This window comes from Phodopus roborovskii, unplaced genomic scaffold, assembly GCF_943737965.1.
Source record: "Phodopus roborovskii unplaced genomic scaffold, PHOROB, whole genome shotgun sequence".
NCBI classification, from domain to species: Eukaryota; Metazoa; Chordata; class Mammalia; order Rodentia; family Cricetidae; genus Phodopus; species Phodopus roborovskii.
Window position 1 is genome coordinate 1,609,658 of NW_026126616.1, and position 14,421 is coordinate 1,624,078.

At 46.5% G+C, this 14,421-nt stretch overlaps 1 protein-coding gene across 2 annotated transcripts in view; it reads left to right on the forward strand.

Annotated features, from left to right (window-relative positions):
* The window catches only part of Nuak1 (NUAK family kinase 1), a 64,834-nt gene that overhangs the window by 23,485 nt on the left and 26,928 nt on the right, over positions 1–14,421 (forward strand). Inside the window, exon 2 of one of the 2 annotated variants that reach the window (XM_051206247.1) lies at positions 5,704–5,824. The exons of the other annotated variant lie outside the window; for it this stretch is intronic. Coding sequence (XP_051062204.1) covers positions 5,704–5,824 — 121 coding nt within the window. The remainder of the gene's footprint in view (positions 1–5,703; positions 5,825–14,421) is intronic. 2 annotated transcript variants of the gene reach the window in all.

Here is a 14,421-nt window from a genome sequence, read left to right on the forward strand (position 1 = left end):
CTTTAGTTTTGAGTAAGCACACAGAGGCTTGGATCAATTATAAACTGCTTAGCCAATAGCTCAGGCTTCTTATTGACTGGCGCTCTCTTAATTATAAACCCATTTCTATTAATCTGTGTACCTCCACATGGTCTTGGCTCACTGGAGATAACCCAGTGCCCTACCTTCCAGGTAGCTACATGGCGACTCCCTCTGGCCATTGCTTCCCTGCCTTTCCTCTTCCCCTTTCTCCTAGTCTGGTATTCCCACCTGTACTTCCGGCCTGGCTACTGGCCAATCAGCATTTATTCATAGCCCGATAAGAGAAACATATTCACATCATACAGAAGAATGACTCCCATCAGTCAATGGGCTTTTTTATTTTTTTAATTTTCTTTTTGTTTCTATGTTTTGAGAATGGGTTTCACAGTATAGCCCTGACTGGCCTGGAGCTCTGTGTACATCAGGCTGGCCTTTACCTCACAGGGACCCCACCTGCCTCTGCTGTGCTGGGATTAAATCTGTTCACCATACCTGGCCCTTACCAGTGTTCATCTTACCTGTATCCACAGGCTCAGGAGTCAGCATTCTCCAGGATCAGGGTCTGGTTGTAAAGTGATGATGTAGTTAGGACCAAATGAAATACGGTCAGTGGATGTCAGTTATTGCTCTCACTAGGTGGTAAAGGCCGGTATCCTAGTCACCCAGGAGGCTGAGGCAGGCAGATCGAAAGTTTAAGGCTGGTGTGACCTACATACCTATTTCCAGGCCAGTCTGGGCAACTCAGGGAGACCCTGTAAATAAATGAATAAATAAATAAAGGAAGAGGGGTGGGTGTGCTGCTCAATTAGAGCGCTTACCTAGTATGCACAAGGCCTCCAGTTTGATCTGCAATACTGGAAAAAAAATACTGACAGTTATTGCAAATGTTGATATGTCAGGGCAACGACAAGCAGTCGTGGCTGGCTCCTGAACAGTAGTCCCTCGAATAACATGACTGCATCACTGAGCTGCTTGATACAAATCCAGAATCCCAGGCCCTACCCCTTACTTCTAGATTTAGAATAGGAGAGGTGCTGCTTTAGGATAGTCTCTCCAGGCCAGTATTGGGTAGTATGTGTGAAATCATTTCTACAAGGGGACTGCCACCTTGGTTAGAGCAGTGTCGCTCATGCCCCTGAGCAGTGTCTGCTGAACACTGGCATCCTTTCCATGGCCTCTCTGGAAATGTATTTAAATTTCGACCTGTGTCTGTCACTGTATGAGGATGGAGAGGGATGCGTGGGGGCATGTGGGGAACCACCTGCATTGACCTGCTGTGGCTGATGACACCTGGAGTGAGCGTGACTCAGGACTTGCATCACCGCATCCTTCAGCCAGGCCTGGCCTATAAACACTACCATTCGGGGAACAGATGTTCAAGCTCTTTAACCCCATCCACAGGTGAGCTGCGAGGTCTGACGCCTGTGCAAACTGGTCTCTGCTTTCTTTCCTCTGCCCTTACCTTGCTTGTCACCAGGCTTTCGGCAAGGAACAGCCACCTTGGAAAGGGTGTCCCGCAGCCTGCAGGGCAGGTGGTTTGTGGTGATTAGTCAATGAAAGAAACTCTGCCATCTCCTAAGAGAAGACTGAGCCTGTTTACCGAGAGATGGGACTTGGCTGGGCTGAGTGTGCCTCTGACAGTGAGCAGCCAGCACAGGGCAGAACTGTCATCTCCACAGCCAAGCCTGCTGCTACTGCATAAGGTTTCTACATTAAACTATAGGTGGCCTTATTTAAAAGCAGACTGTTTTATAAGTCACATGGTGCCGTCTAGACGGGGGAACATTTATGAACGTGGCTGTGGTGTGTCAGACACACGCACCTGAGCCTCTTGCCCTAAGCTCACCCTCTTCCTGTGCTGGGATGAAGTGGGCCTGGGGCGTGGTGAGATGTCTGATTTAAGACATCTGGTCATCCGCGCTAAGCCTCTGCTTCTCCCCACGACCCTTTGTAGACCCGTGAGTTGAGAAACTGGGGAGATGGGGATTCCTGTGTAATGCCACACATGGCTGCAGCTGCATAGTCCTTAGGTGGCTTGGCTATAAGAGGCGTGACATCCTTTTCCTTGCATTTTTTTTTCTCATTGCCTGTGCATCTCCACCACTCCTCGCCTTGACAGCACGGTGGACGTGTCCTCCTGCATGTGTAGCCTAGTCAGGGGCAGACGCTCAAAAGGAATTAACAGTGACAAATCGTGAGGCTGAGGTCACGGGCACTGACATTGCATTTCCTTGTTTAGCTGGTCGGCATTTTTCAAGAAGGAAATTGGGGTGACCCCTGGGTTGCTTTATGGGTTCAGGTTGTTTAGCTCCCTATCTGGTGTGACTCTGAGGATGCAGATACCAACTGTACTAACGATCAGCTATCCCAAGCTTTCCAACTTAGGTGTCGTTCTAGCGCAAGACCATAGTGCTGTCCAGGCTTGCCTTCACTTTGAGGAAAACAAACATTGTCTCCACACTTAAGACCTCTACTTGCTGTGTCTTGAGGAGCCAGGATGAATTCAAGTTTGCTTGAGGAAGGAAGGAAGGTTCTACTTATAGGACACTGACGGAGTAAAAGTGACTTGACATTTGCTGAGCAGTTTACCCGGTCCAGGCATGTCTGAAGCATCTCACATGCAGATTCTGCTGCTCCCTCACAAACGGATGAGGAAGCTGGAGCATGGGGAGGTCACATAACCTGCTCAAGACCACACAGCTGGAGGATGGTTTTAGCCAGGTCACCAAGCCATGGTTCTAACCTTTACCCCGTAACATCTGTGTATTAGCTCAGTTTATCCTTCAGCGTCTTGAGGCAGACACCCATGTAAGGGCTGTGGCTCTGGGTCTACATCTTTTACACCATTTAAAAAATGCCCTTTTTTGGCTGTCTGGGTCCTACACAAGCAGGCCTAGTATGCAGCAAACAAGCAAAGGAAGAGAACACAGTTGTTAGCTAACATCCTGCAGACGATGGAGCGGGATGGGCCTAGACTAGGGCGAGCGATGTTACTGTGCCAGCTGGAGGGGGACATAGGAACTAACACGAGAAGGCTGCCCAGATCCACAGCACACAGAGCCCTTCACGGTGTCTGTCTTCAGATGCTCAGTGAATGCTGACTCTTGGGATTGCTGTGACCGTTTTCTTGCTTTGCTGTTAACTGGCTGGCACACTGTAGAAGACTCGTCCCTGCAGTGGAACCCAGCATCTGCCTTAGCGGTCACACTGCGCCTGTGGGTGTTAGCTTTTGTTTTCCCCTGGTTTCCCACCACCACGTTTGAAATGGGAGCAGACGTGGGCCTCTGGCATTTTCAGTGGAAGATGCCCTGCAGTAGCAAAGAAGCTTTTGTTGGAGGGACAGTTGCCCTGGTCATTAACAGTTGCAGAGCCTTTTGAGTTTCTGAGGCACCAAATGGGGCTTGATTAGAATGTGGACACTTTCCTTTATGCCCAGCTGGAAGCATTGCTCTGGCAATGGCATCATGAGACCCTTGGCCTGCCCGTTGCTGGGCTCTTGCAGGGAATGGACAGAGGGCTCATTTTCTTATGCATCAGAATGTCTCCACTTCTCTGACGCTGGAAGATGAAGGAATGTATTGCTGTTGTGATTTGACGATGGGGCTTGCTTGAGGCTATGCTTAGCTCGAAGCACAAGCAGAGGGGTGGTTTCTGTCCTTGGATTGTCCTTAGTATTTGAAGGAATGTAGAAGTTGGTCCAGCAGCCTCCCACATCCTCCAGGGTCTGAGTGTGCTCACTGTCTGCTTCATCCAGGAATCAGCTCCCAGGATACAGACCTCACTCAGCCAAAAGAAAGCTTCCCAGTCATGGTTTTCCATCTGACGCAAGCAGAGGAGGCTTTTCTTGCTGCATGGTGAATGGAGTTGTCACGAGGGCCTGAGCAGCTGAGCCCGCACCGTGGCTACCAGGGCTCTTGAAGTCGGAAGGCACATTCATCTGTGAAGTTGTCTTTAACCAGCCCCAGGGTCCACCCAGGATGGGGTGCCTCTGTCCAGTGTGTTACAGACTTTCAGAGAGACCAGAGAGCAACTTCTTCATGTGCGTGTATGGGCAGCATCATCTAGTGTGTGTGCTCCCATGATTCAATAAAGAGTTTTGTTTATTCACTTATTTAGTGTGTGTGCATGCATGCGTGTGTGTGTGTGCAAGTTAGTATGCGCTCAAGTGATCATGTGTGAGTATTGCACATGTGCGTGCGTGTGCTTGCATGTATGTGAGTGCGTGTGTGCGCATGTGCTGTGTGCGTGCTCGTGTGCATCACAGTGCATGTGTGATGGTCAGAAACAGCTTCTGGGAGGTTCTTTTCACCATCCATCTTGTTTTCTGAGGCAATTGTCTCGTTTCTGCCCCTGCACTGTGTGTTCCGGGGCAGCTGGCTGTGACCTTCCTTGCATTCACTCCCAGGTACCATAGGAGTGCTGGGCAGATAGACTGTATTTGAGTCGCCCTTCCCTCCCTCCCTCCCTCCCTGTCCCTTTCTCCATCCCTCCCAAAATGTGGGTTACAGGAGTAGAACCCCCATCACCAGGCCTTAAGGCAAAGCACTTTTAACTGCTGAGCATCTCACAGGTCCAATTTCACTACCGCTTTTTAGTCTGGGGTCTAGCTGTCCCTTTCTCCTCTCTCTCTCCTTGCTTTTTTCTTTCTACCTGACGCTGCCTGCCATCTGTGCTGAGGGCCTGTTCAGGTCTCTCATGCACCAAGCTTGGGGGTTAAGGACTGGAGGGAGACACAGCAGTAGGTGAGGTCCATAGACGCGTGAAGGTAGAGGGCTGTAGAAGTGTGGATCCTGGAGAGGGACAGAGTGTGAGGAGAACCAGAGGGGGCCACTGTGCCATCTCAACCAGCTGTCCTGGAGGCTAGCAGAACCTACAATAGCAATGACTCCCCATCCTCGGTGAATCTCAAGTAGGAGTGTTTTCATTAAGGCGTGTTTTAGGCAAAAAAAAAAAAAAAAAAAAAAAAAAGTCCTTTTCCTTATTAGACTTGTGTTACTATCTGATGTCTTTTCATATGTTGAAATATGCATTGGCCCCGCCTTTTTCTACAAATTTGGATTCTCAGACACTGGCAGGGAGCTTCTGGAATTGACCGGGGGGGGGGGGGGGAGGCATAGACGGAAGCTGCCATGCCCTTTGCTTTGCCCTGATTCTTTGTAATGGAACCTGCCTGGGAAGGGAGGAGGATGCAGGAATGGTTTAACGTCTAGGAAGATGTGTGAGCGAAGCCTGCATTCGGTCTTCAGAATGAGGGCGAAGGGCCTGAACTGGCTTTGGGACTGGCCACACTGTGAGTTTTGTTTGTTTTAAAGTCATCACTGCGGTGTTACAGTGAAGTAAATGCTTAGAATTTCACTTCCCATTATCATAATTGGCCTGTAAAGCCACCTACCTTTGTCCCCTCTCTTATCCCCAGAGGGTCAAGACTCCTAGAATAAATGAATGATGCCTGGTCAAACAGCCACTGCTTAACGAAGAAGATCCAAACCCCAGGCTGTTTATAAATGAAAGGCATGCAGGGGTCGCTGTGGGGCTCTGTTGTGGGGGTCGCTGTCGGGCTCTGTTGAGGTGGTTGTCAGCTTGGCCAACGAGCAACAACTGTATTTTCCACGCCACCCCCAACAATGGCTGATTTGTGTCTGTTTAGTTCTTTGAGTAACATTTCATTTCCTGACTTTATAGGTCGCTATAAAATCCATCCGTAAGGACAAAATTAAGGATGAACTAGACATGGTTCACATCAGACGAGAAATTGAGATCATGTCATCTCTCAGCCATCCTCATATCATCAGTATTTATGAAGGTCAGTAACCCTTTCCCTATTCCTGTACTAGTTAGTTACCATTCACACACTACAGGAGCCTGGCCACTCCTGTAGTAGTTACCATTTCATACACCATGGGGGCCTGGCCAAGACTGAGGTAATGGCCCTTCTGGGCAGGAGCCAAATGCTTTGCTTCATGATATAAAAATAGCCAAGTGTTATCTCTTACTGGCTTACCTTGAATGCAGCCAGATTAATGTAGGGCAGGGCAGCTCATTGAAGCATCTCTGGTTGCTGCCTCCTTCCTTCTTCCCAGATGCTTAGCTTTGGCTGTTGCTAAGTAACCTGTCTTGTTGAAAGCCAGTATGCTAAGAGAAAAAAAAAAAAAAAAAAAAAAAAAAAAAAAAAAGGCTGCTTGCTCAGTGACCTACAGTAACAGTGGATACATTGTCAATGTCATTGTCATTCCTCAAACTGATGGCCACGTTCTGATGAAGAGGTCCCCCAGGTCATTCTCTGTGAGTTGGACATAAATGGACAGGGTCCGCAGAGGTGTCCCAAATGCGGTCCAGCTTGTAGCTGGTGTTTATAAAGCGTGGGTCATGGAAAAACCTGTAAAACTCTGAACTTCAGCTTAGCTTTGGCCCTTCACAGGAAGAAATAGAATGTCTGAGTCTCCTCTTCATGCTCTGTAAAGGCATTACACACACTGCGACTGTGGCTTACAGCCGAGATTGCAGTACAAACACAGTTAAGGAACAACTCTCCTCTCACAGTTTGACAAATAGTTCTTAGCTCATTTCTCTCTGTTTGTGAGGTTTTATTCAGGGTTAGATCACACTGCTCCAGTTATTCTTTAGCTGGCTTTTATATTGTGTATCCCTGGGTCAAATCAAGATTTCCCATAAAGACATTTTACAAGGCTTTATAATATTTCATTTAGGGGCATGCCATGATTTATTGAGTCTAACTTCTTTTGCCAGACATTACTGTTACTCCAGATTTCTGGTTGTTATAAACAGGGTTTTATGGACCTCCCATTTATATATTCGTGTCTGATTATTTTCTTACGAAAAATTTTGGTGCTTTTAAACTTAATGAGTCCAGAGTTTCCCCAATACACATATATATGTGAATAAAATGTATTTTATTTTAAGATCTATTTTAGTATATTTAGTGTATTTGTATATAGATATATATTAAAATAGGAAAGTATGTATTTATGTATATTGATTCTTTTTGAGATAGGGTCTTTCTATGTAGCCTTAGCCTATCTGTAGCTCATAGAAATCCTCCTGCCTCTGCCTCCTGAGGGTGGTTATTAAAGGTGTGCACCATCACCTTAGCCTCCCCAGAATATCTTTAAATATGTGGTTAAGTCAGAAAAATTAATTTTGTTAAAAAATGAACTTCCTTTTCATTTATGGCTCATGAAGATGTATCAGGTAAAGGATGCAAGATGGCGGCCCCAGATCTCTAGTTATCCTTCATCTGTGTCCTTCATCTTTTCTCCTGGGAGTCAACATGAGGCTTTTGTTTGTTTGTTTAATTTCCTCCAGACTTGGGTTTAAAAGTTTTTAATTTTTAATTATGTGATTATTATTATGTGAAAACAGTACCCGTGGAGGCCAGAGGAAGCTGACAGATGCCCTGGAGATGGTGTGAGCCGCCTGACTGGGTGCTTAGAATCAGACTTGGGTCCTCTGCAGAACAGAGTGCTTTCTAACCCTCTGAGCTATCTATCTATTGCCTGAGGATCTGTTTTTCTTTTTTTAAACAGAAAACTTTGCTTATTCAATCACACATTAATTTTACAAACATCTCTCTGGTGGCTTTTGAAGTACAGTGTCAGCAGCCTCTGAGTCATTTAGAGATGAGAAGAAATGAGTCGCAGGCCTTTGTCTGGGACTACAGGATGGGACACTCTGGGTGCAGACCAGGCTAGGCAGCTTGCAATTCAGCAAGCGTGAGGACTGTTGGCTGTCTTCATGCAGTGTTAAGAGGACCACATACGTAGCAATGGAGTAGACATGTATCATAACAAGAAACTACAAGGCCACATGAGCGAAGTGTTACCTGCAGGCTGAGGAGCAAGCAGCTCTGGGGTGGAATACTTTCCCGATGCGTGAGACCTTGAGCTTGATTTTTGTTTTCTAATTATTGTGTAGTTGGTTAAGTAGTATATAGTGGGAGCACAGAGGCTTTAGTGATAGAAACTTTCGTGCAAATGTGGGATGTTCTAGCCTAGCTGACTCTTAAAGATTTTTCAAGAGAAAGGTTAGGTAAAAATAGAAATCCACTTTTAAAAACAAATCTGAACTTACCTGGTGAAAGAGGGATTTCTGGGTATTCCTAGTGAGTGGATACATAAATGTGGGTAAGAGTGAATTTCTTAACTTTTTGAGGGGTTTGCTCTGAGTGGGTCCGTTACCATGGAAACCCGAAAACCAAAGTTAAGGGTTTCCTCTGTAGTGTGGACTAGGCTGAGTCCTGTAGTATGTGGACACGGCCTGACCTTGTGCATTGCCCTGATGGCTCTGTAGCCAATGCCGCTTGACCTTTGCTTTCCTGAACTTTGGCAGAGGAGGGTTTGGCAGCAGAGGGTGTAGGGAAGAAGGCCGTGCACATCTGTCTGGGGGATCGTGTGCAGATCTCCTGCCACTCACAGAATGAGAGGGAATCTTCTGGAAACTGAAGGATGACAGGCCAACTGGGAACCATGTGGATGTGTTCATTTGCTCAGCCCATTGCCTTAGGGGCTATTTGGATGTTAGCTAAGTGAGTAGGTGCTTAAAAAAAAAGCACTTACCAGTTCATTCTTGCAGTAAGGACCATTAGAATCATCCCATTCACAAATTAGTGGTTGTGTGTACATATTATGTGCATGCACACACACAGACACACACACACACACACACACACACACACACAAAGATACTCACCAGCTTCAGCGTGTTAAAACAATACTGTGTCTAACTCTGCGTGTTTAGTGATGGAGTTCTCCTGAGGGGAAGGAACTCCATGTTTAGCATGAATGGTTGGGTTAGAGCTATATGGTCCCAGAGGAAAATAGCATGGTTAAGTACCCACTGTGTCCAAGCACACAGTGCTCGGCCCTTAAAACACAAGAACACAAGTGTGAAGGGAACACTCCCCTCCTTCTCAGAGCTGATGTGCAAGAAGGGGTGATGGCCTGTCTCGCTGGCTGAGTGAAGTTTGACCACCCATGAGTCCTGCATGGAGGAGGGTCTAAGCCCTGGGGCAGGGAGTGGGGGGTGTGGGGGGGGGAGGAGCTAGGCTTTCCAGTGTGTGACTGTGTGTGTGTGACTGTATGTGTGTGAGTGTGTGTGAGGGCATGTGTGTGTGAGGGCATGTGTGTGAGTGCAGATGTGGAAGTGTGTGTAAGTGCATGTGTGTGTGAGGGCATGTGTGTGAGTGCAGATGTGTGTGTTTAAGTGTGTGTGTGAGTGAATTGTGAGTGTGTGTGTGTGTGAATGAATTGTGTGAATGAATTGTGAGTGTGTGTGAGAGTGAATTGTGAGTATGTGTGTGAGTGAATTGTGTGTGTGTGTGTGTGTGTACATGTGGAGGTTAAAGGACAACCTGTGCATGCTCCTCAGGTGCCTCCCACATTTTGTTTGAGAGAGGGTCTCCATGGTCTGGGACTTCACCAAGCAGTCAGTGAGCCCCGGAAGCTGCCTAATTCTGTCTCCTCCCTCGACACCTCTGGGATATGCAGACATGCAGTCTTCTATCTGCCTTTTTAATATGGGTTCTCAGGACTCAAACAAAAGTCCTCATGCTTGGGAGTCAAGCCCTTCACTAACCAAGTCATCTCCCCAGCCCTATCAAAATGTGTTTAACTTAGGGCAATATATTATATAAAATATATGTAATCTATTATACATATTAATATATAAAGTGCAGTGACAGAGATAAATAAGAATCGTAAACATACCTCTTGGATGGCAAATTTGGCTTAGAGACAAAATTCATTTCCCGAAGACATGCCTCTTAATGAGTAGAGAGGATTGGACTTTGGAACTCAGACAGTGACACTGAGTGACCATATATATGGTGGTCTGTGGGGACCCTTGTTGAGGGATAGCATTGCTCCTGTGAGATGCAGAGAATTCTGGCTTCACAGAGGGCTGTCTTCCGCATCCTATAGCACAAATTCCAGCTGTGTGGGTATGTTAGACGCTGCTGCTTCTGCCCATGTCTTAAGAAGAAGCCTGTAGCCCACACCTGTCGGCTCGCAGGGCCCGTGTTTTCTAAGCTGTGTACCCTCAGGCCCATGAGTGACTTTACTGAATGGCCTCTGCTATTCACCAGATCTCAAACTTAATTCCTTCCAAACGTGTCGGCCCAGAAGCAGACTCTGGGGTGAACTGTCCTGTTGACCCTGTGGTGAGGATGATTTGCCCTCAAATTTGTCAAGTCTGTGTAGACACAAACCATCACTGGCTTCTGCTAAGCTAGTGTGTGTGGGGTGGGTGGGGGGAGGGTGGGTAACCTGATCAGGAGCAAAGAGAGAAATCTCAGGCAGCATCTCAGGGTGGACCCCTGCTTCCCACTCACAGGAATTCCATTCTCTCAGCAGGGAGGCAATTGACAATATGGAAAACCAGCAGAAAAGGAAGTATAGGAGCTTTCAACTTGGTCGCCTAGAATGGAAGAGATAAGACCAGATTTTGTCTGTGGTTCTGATTTCAGGTCTGAGTTCAGACATCAAAGGCAGGTTGCCTCACCCCACTTCCCCTTTGAAAGCCCAGGAAACCCATCCACCAGCCCTCAGGAGACTAACATCTCTATTGCACAGCACATGTTGTGTCCCATCTGGCATTCGGAAGCGAAAAGGGGGGCCCTAGAGAAGATGCAGCCTGGGCCTTCACTTGTGTTTGGGGTTCTGGAAATCTCTCTTCCTGGCTAGATCTGACTGTGTCTCTTTATTGGCTCTTTTTTATGTTAGGTGAGGGGGGTCCTGGCTTCCTGCAACACGCAGAAATATTTACTTTGGTATCCATTACTTATGATCACTCGCTTGAGTAGGAATGTTTAAAACGTGATCTTTAAACTCAGGAAAAGAAGAAGGGAAACAGACACGCTCTTCTTCGATGAGCGTGTCTGTCTCCCGCGCTGCCTCGCGAGCTCTGTGCCTTGAGAAGATGTAGGAGCTCGTGTTCTCAAACATCTTCGCGTTATGAGTTCAAGTTGCTGCCCTTGAAACGTTCTTCCCATAGGCTCTTACATTATTTATTACCTGTCCTCACTCCATTGTGGCCAGGGAATTAAGGTAGAAACTCAAAGCAGCTGTGACATCCATAGTCCGGAGAAGAGAGACAATGGAAACATGGACACTTGTGTATGCTTAGCGCTCTTCCATTGCTTGCTCAGCCCAAAGCACAAGGAAGGCGCTGTCCAAGGTGGGTGGCTCTGCCCGCACTGCCCGTTAAGGTAAAGAAGACAGCTCCCACAGACAAACCCAAAGAGCAGCCTCATGTGGAAAATCCTAGTTGAGGCTCTTTCAGGTGATTCTACTGAGTAGAAGGCAAAGCCATTTCTCCACTCTCCACTCCCCACCTCCCGGGTGTGTATGTGTGTGCGCGCTATTTGCCTAGGGGTGTGCGCAGGTGGATGCTGTGTGTGTGTGTGTGTGTGTGTGCATGCTATGTGCTCATGGGTGTGTGCAGGTGGATGCTGTGTGTGTGCATGTGTGCTATGTGCAGACAAATGCTCGTTATTGGTATATATACATATATTAATATCTATCTGTCTGTCTGTCTGTCTGTCTATGTATGTTTCTTTCTCAGTCACTTGGTTTGAGTCCTAAGGACCAGTGCAATATGCACTCTGTCAAGTGGGCTATCTCCCAGCCCCAAGTAAGTATCCTTCGTAAGAGCTATCTGTCATGGGATTCGGGTAGATCCTTGTAGAATGGGATATCTCTTTTGCTCCCTTTTGAAAAAAAAATTCTATTCCAGAAATCCTAATCAGCAAAGGAGAAATGAAGACGCATGTCTGTGGAGAAGGCCGTAGCCCACATTGGGCACCACAGACCCCCCCCCACCTGTGGTCAGGGCCAGGGGCATTTTCAGAATTCAGCAGAGGTTCAGGCCTCAGAGAATGCTGCTGCCTATCCCCTGAGAAGCGAAGGTAGTTCCTTGGAGTGTGAGAAGACCCTGGTTGACTGCCTGATGATTTATCTGAGTGGTGATCTCAAAGGGTGTTCCAGAACCAGTGAAATTAGCATCAGCTGGGTCTGCCTAGTCCCTCAGTCAGAAACTCTGGCCTGATCTGCCATCTGTTCAAAAGCAGGCTGCCTGGAGTTTGCTGTATCTTCAAGTGTGAGAGCCACTGTTAAGAATGGGACTGAGTTTCTTATGTTGGTTACTTGCGAAGACTAATGCTGGAAGCACCTCGTACTTTGCAAGCTTTTGTGTGCTTGTCCAGGGGTCTTGAGAGACAAGATATGAAAGCAGGTCCTGCCGGATGGGTCTTGATTTGGGCTCCCCAAAAGGCAGAGAGATGGTTGTGTTGATCCTGTACCATTTATTTATTTGAGTAGTATTCTTTTTGCTCATCAAAAATGTGTTCCAAGTACTGTCTTGGTAGGGCAAGTGTGGAAATGACCAGTGTTGGGTCTGACTAAGCCCTAGGAAGCTGAGCCTCCTTATCTATAGAATACAGTGGGACATCATGCAAAGGAATAGAACTGCTAGGCATGTGTTGGTATCTGCTTAATACATGCTAAAGAGTATTACTTTTTATTTTATTGCATGTATAGCATGTGTGTGTTTGCATTTGTGTAGGAATGTGTGTGTGTGAGTGTGTATGTGTGTAAGCCCAAGATGTTGGTCTCCCTTGATTGATCTTACATATTGAGGTGGGGTCTCTCACTTGAACTTGGTACTCTGATACAGGTAGTCTCTTTAGCCATCTTTCTCGGGGAGATCCTATTTCTAGCTCTTTTATGCAGGGAGTCCACGTGGGACTCATGTCCATTTGGCTTTTATGCGGTTCTGGGATTCAAATTCCAGTCCTGCTTAAGTGGCAGGCAGTTTACCCACGCAGCTGAGTCTTCATCCTAATTATCGTGGATCTGAAAAGGGCATGTCTTTTCGTCCTGATTATTAGGGAATGATATCTTAAGGTGAGTGTGAGATGTCCTTTCTGGTTGGAGTAGACACTTATTGGGGTAGTGTTGAGTATCAGCACAGTAGGCTGAGACCATATTTCCCAGGTCCCTGATTGGCATATTAGGTGCACATGGACACCCCTGGCTCTTGTGACACTAATATCCGCACCTCAGTCCCAAGGCAATTCTTTGGGTGGGATTCATAAGCCATTTGGGCCATTTTTTGCATTTTTTGAACTTAGCAAAGCAGTGTGTTAGGCTTTTTTTTTTTTTTTTTTTTTTTTTTTTTTACTCTTTTGAAGCCATGGCCAATTGCTGGGTATTGATTTAATATGCCTCTCCACCACCAGCTTCACAAGTTCCCAGTGAAATCCTTGCAGCCTGGATCACGTACATGGCCCTCCTCCATTGCTAAGTCCCCAAGGGCTCTCCTCACTTTTAACTGTAGGGGTGAGCGCCTTAGCTGTGTGTCAGCACAACCACATTTTAAATGAGTTTCCTGTTAAATTAGCTCTCTAACCTTCAAGTGTATTATTTTCATTTGATTACACCCAAGTAATTTTTTTTTTTTCTAGAGACTGGAGACTAGAAATAAAACAAACGAAAAAAACTAATGTTTCTGCCTGCTTGACTTGCCTCGCCCTCCTGAGTTTCCTAGAATTCAATATTTTCTAGTGCTTTAAATAATGCCACTTGTACTTAAAGCTGATTTTTTTAAAAAAATGAATAAATAAAACTATATTGTTTTTAATGTAGAGTCTTTTGAGATGAACTGGGGTCACTTAATCATTTGCTTAGACCATCAATATCACGCATTTAGGAAGGAAGGCTCACGGAACTCCGAGAGTGGCCTTTTGCATGGCTACTGAAGGAAGATTGGGGAACCTCTGATTTCTGTCCAGGCATTTTTATTGGGGATTTGTGCTTCTCTGCACCACTCCATCCATTATGACATACCTCATGCAGTAACCTGTTATTTGTGGTACCAACCTCACTGGACATTGAGTAGCACTAGAGACCGAAACAGAGATCCCCGGTTAAGAGAGCCGGGCTTGGGAATGAGAGATAGTTCAATGGTTACGAGCATTTCCCACTCTTGCCAAGGACTGGAGTTGGTTCCCACAATCTCTATCCAGTAGTTCATAACATTCTATAATCCTAACTCCAGATCTGATACCCTTTTCTCATGCCAGCAAGTACCCACACTCATAAGCTCATATCCATACATAGATAGATACTCACACAAATATTTTATAATGAATATCTTTCAGGAAGGAAGAAAACTGCACTTAAATCTTGCAGGGGCCCAATGGAGTCTGATGTCTGTACACGTACAAGTGAATTCACTGTCTTCATCATTGTCCTCTTACCCCCTCCCATCCTTCCTCTCTCTTCACACACACACACACACACTCACTCACTCACTCACCACCCCCAACACCTCCACCACCACATCAGAAATGGGTGAAGCCTTCCTGTACAGATCTGTGAACCTGGC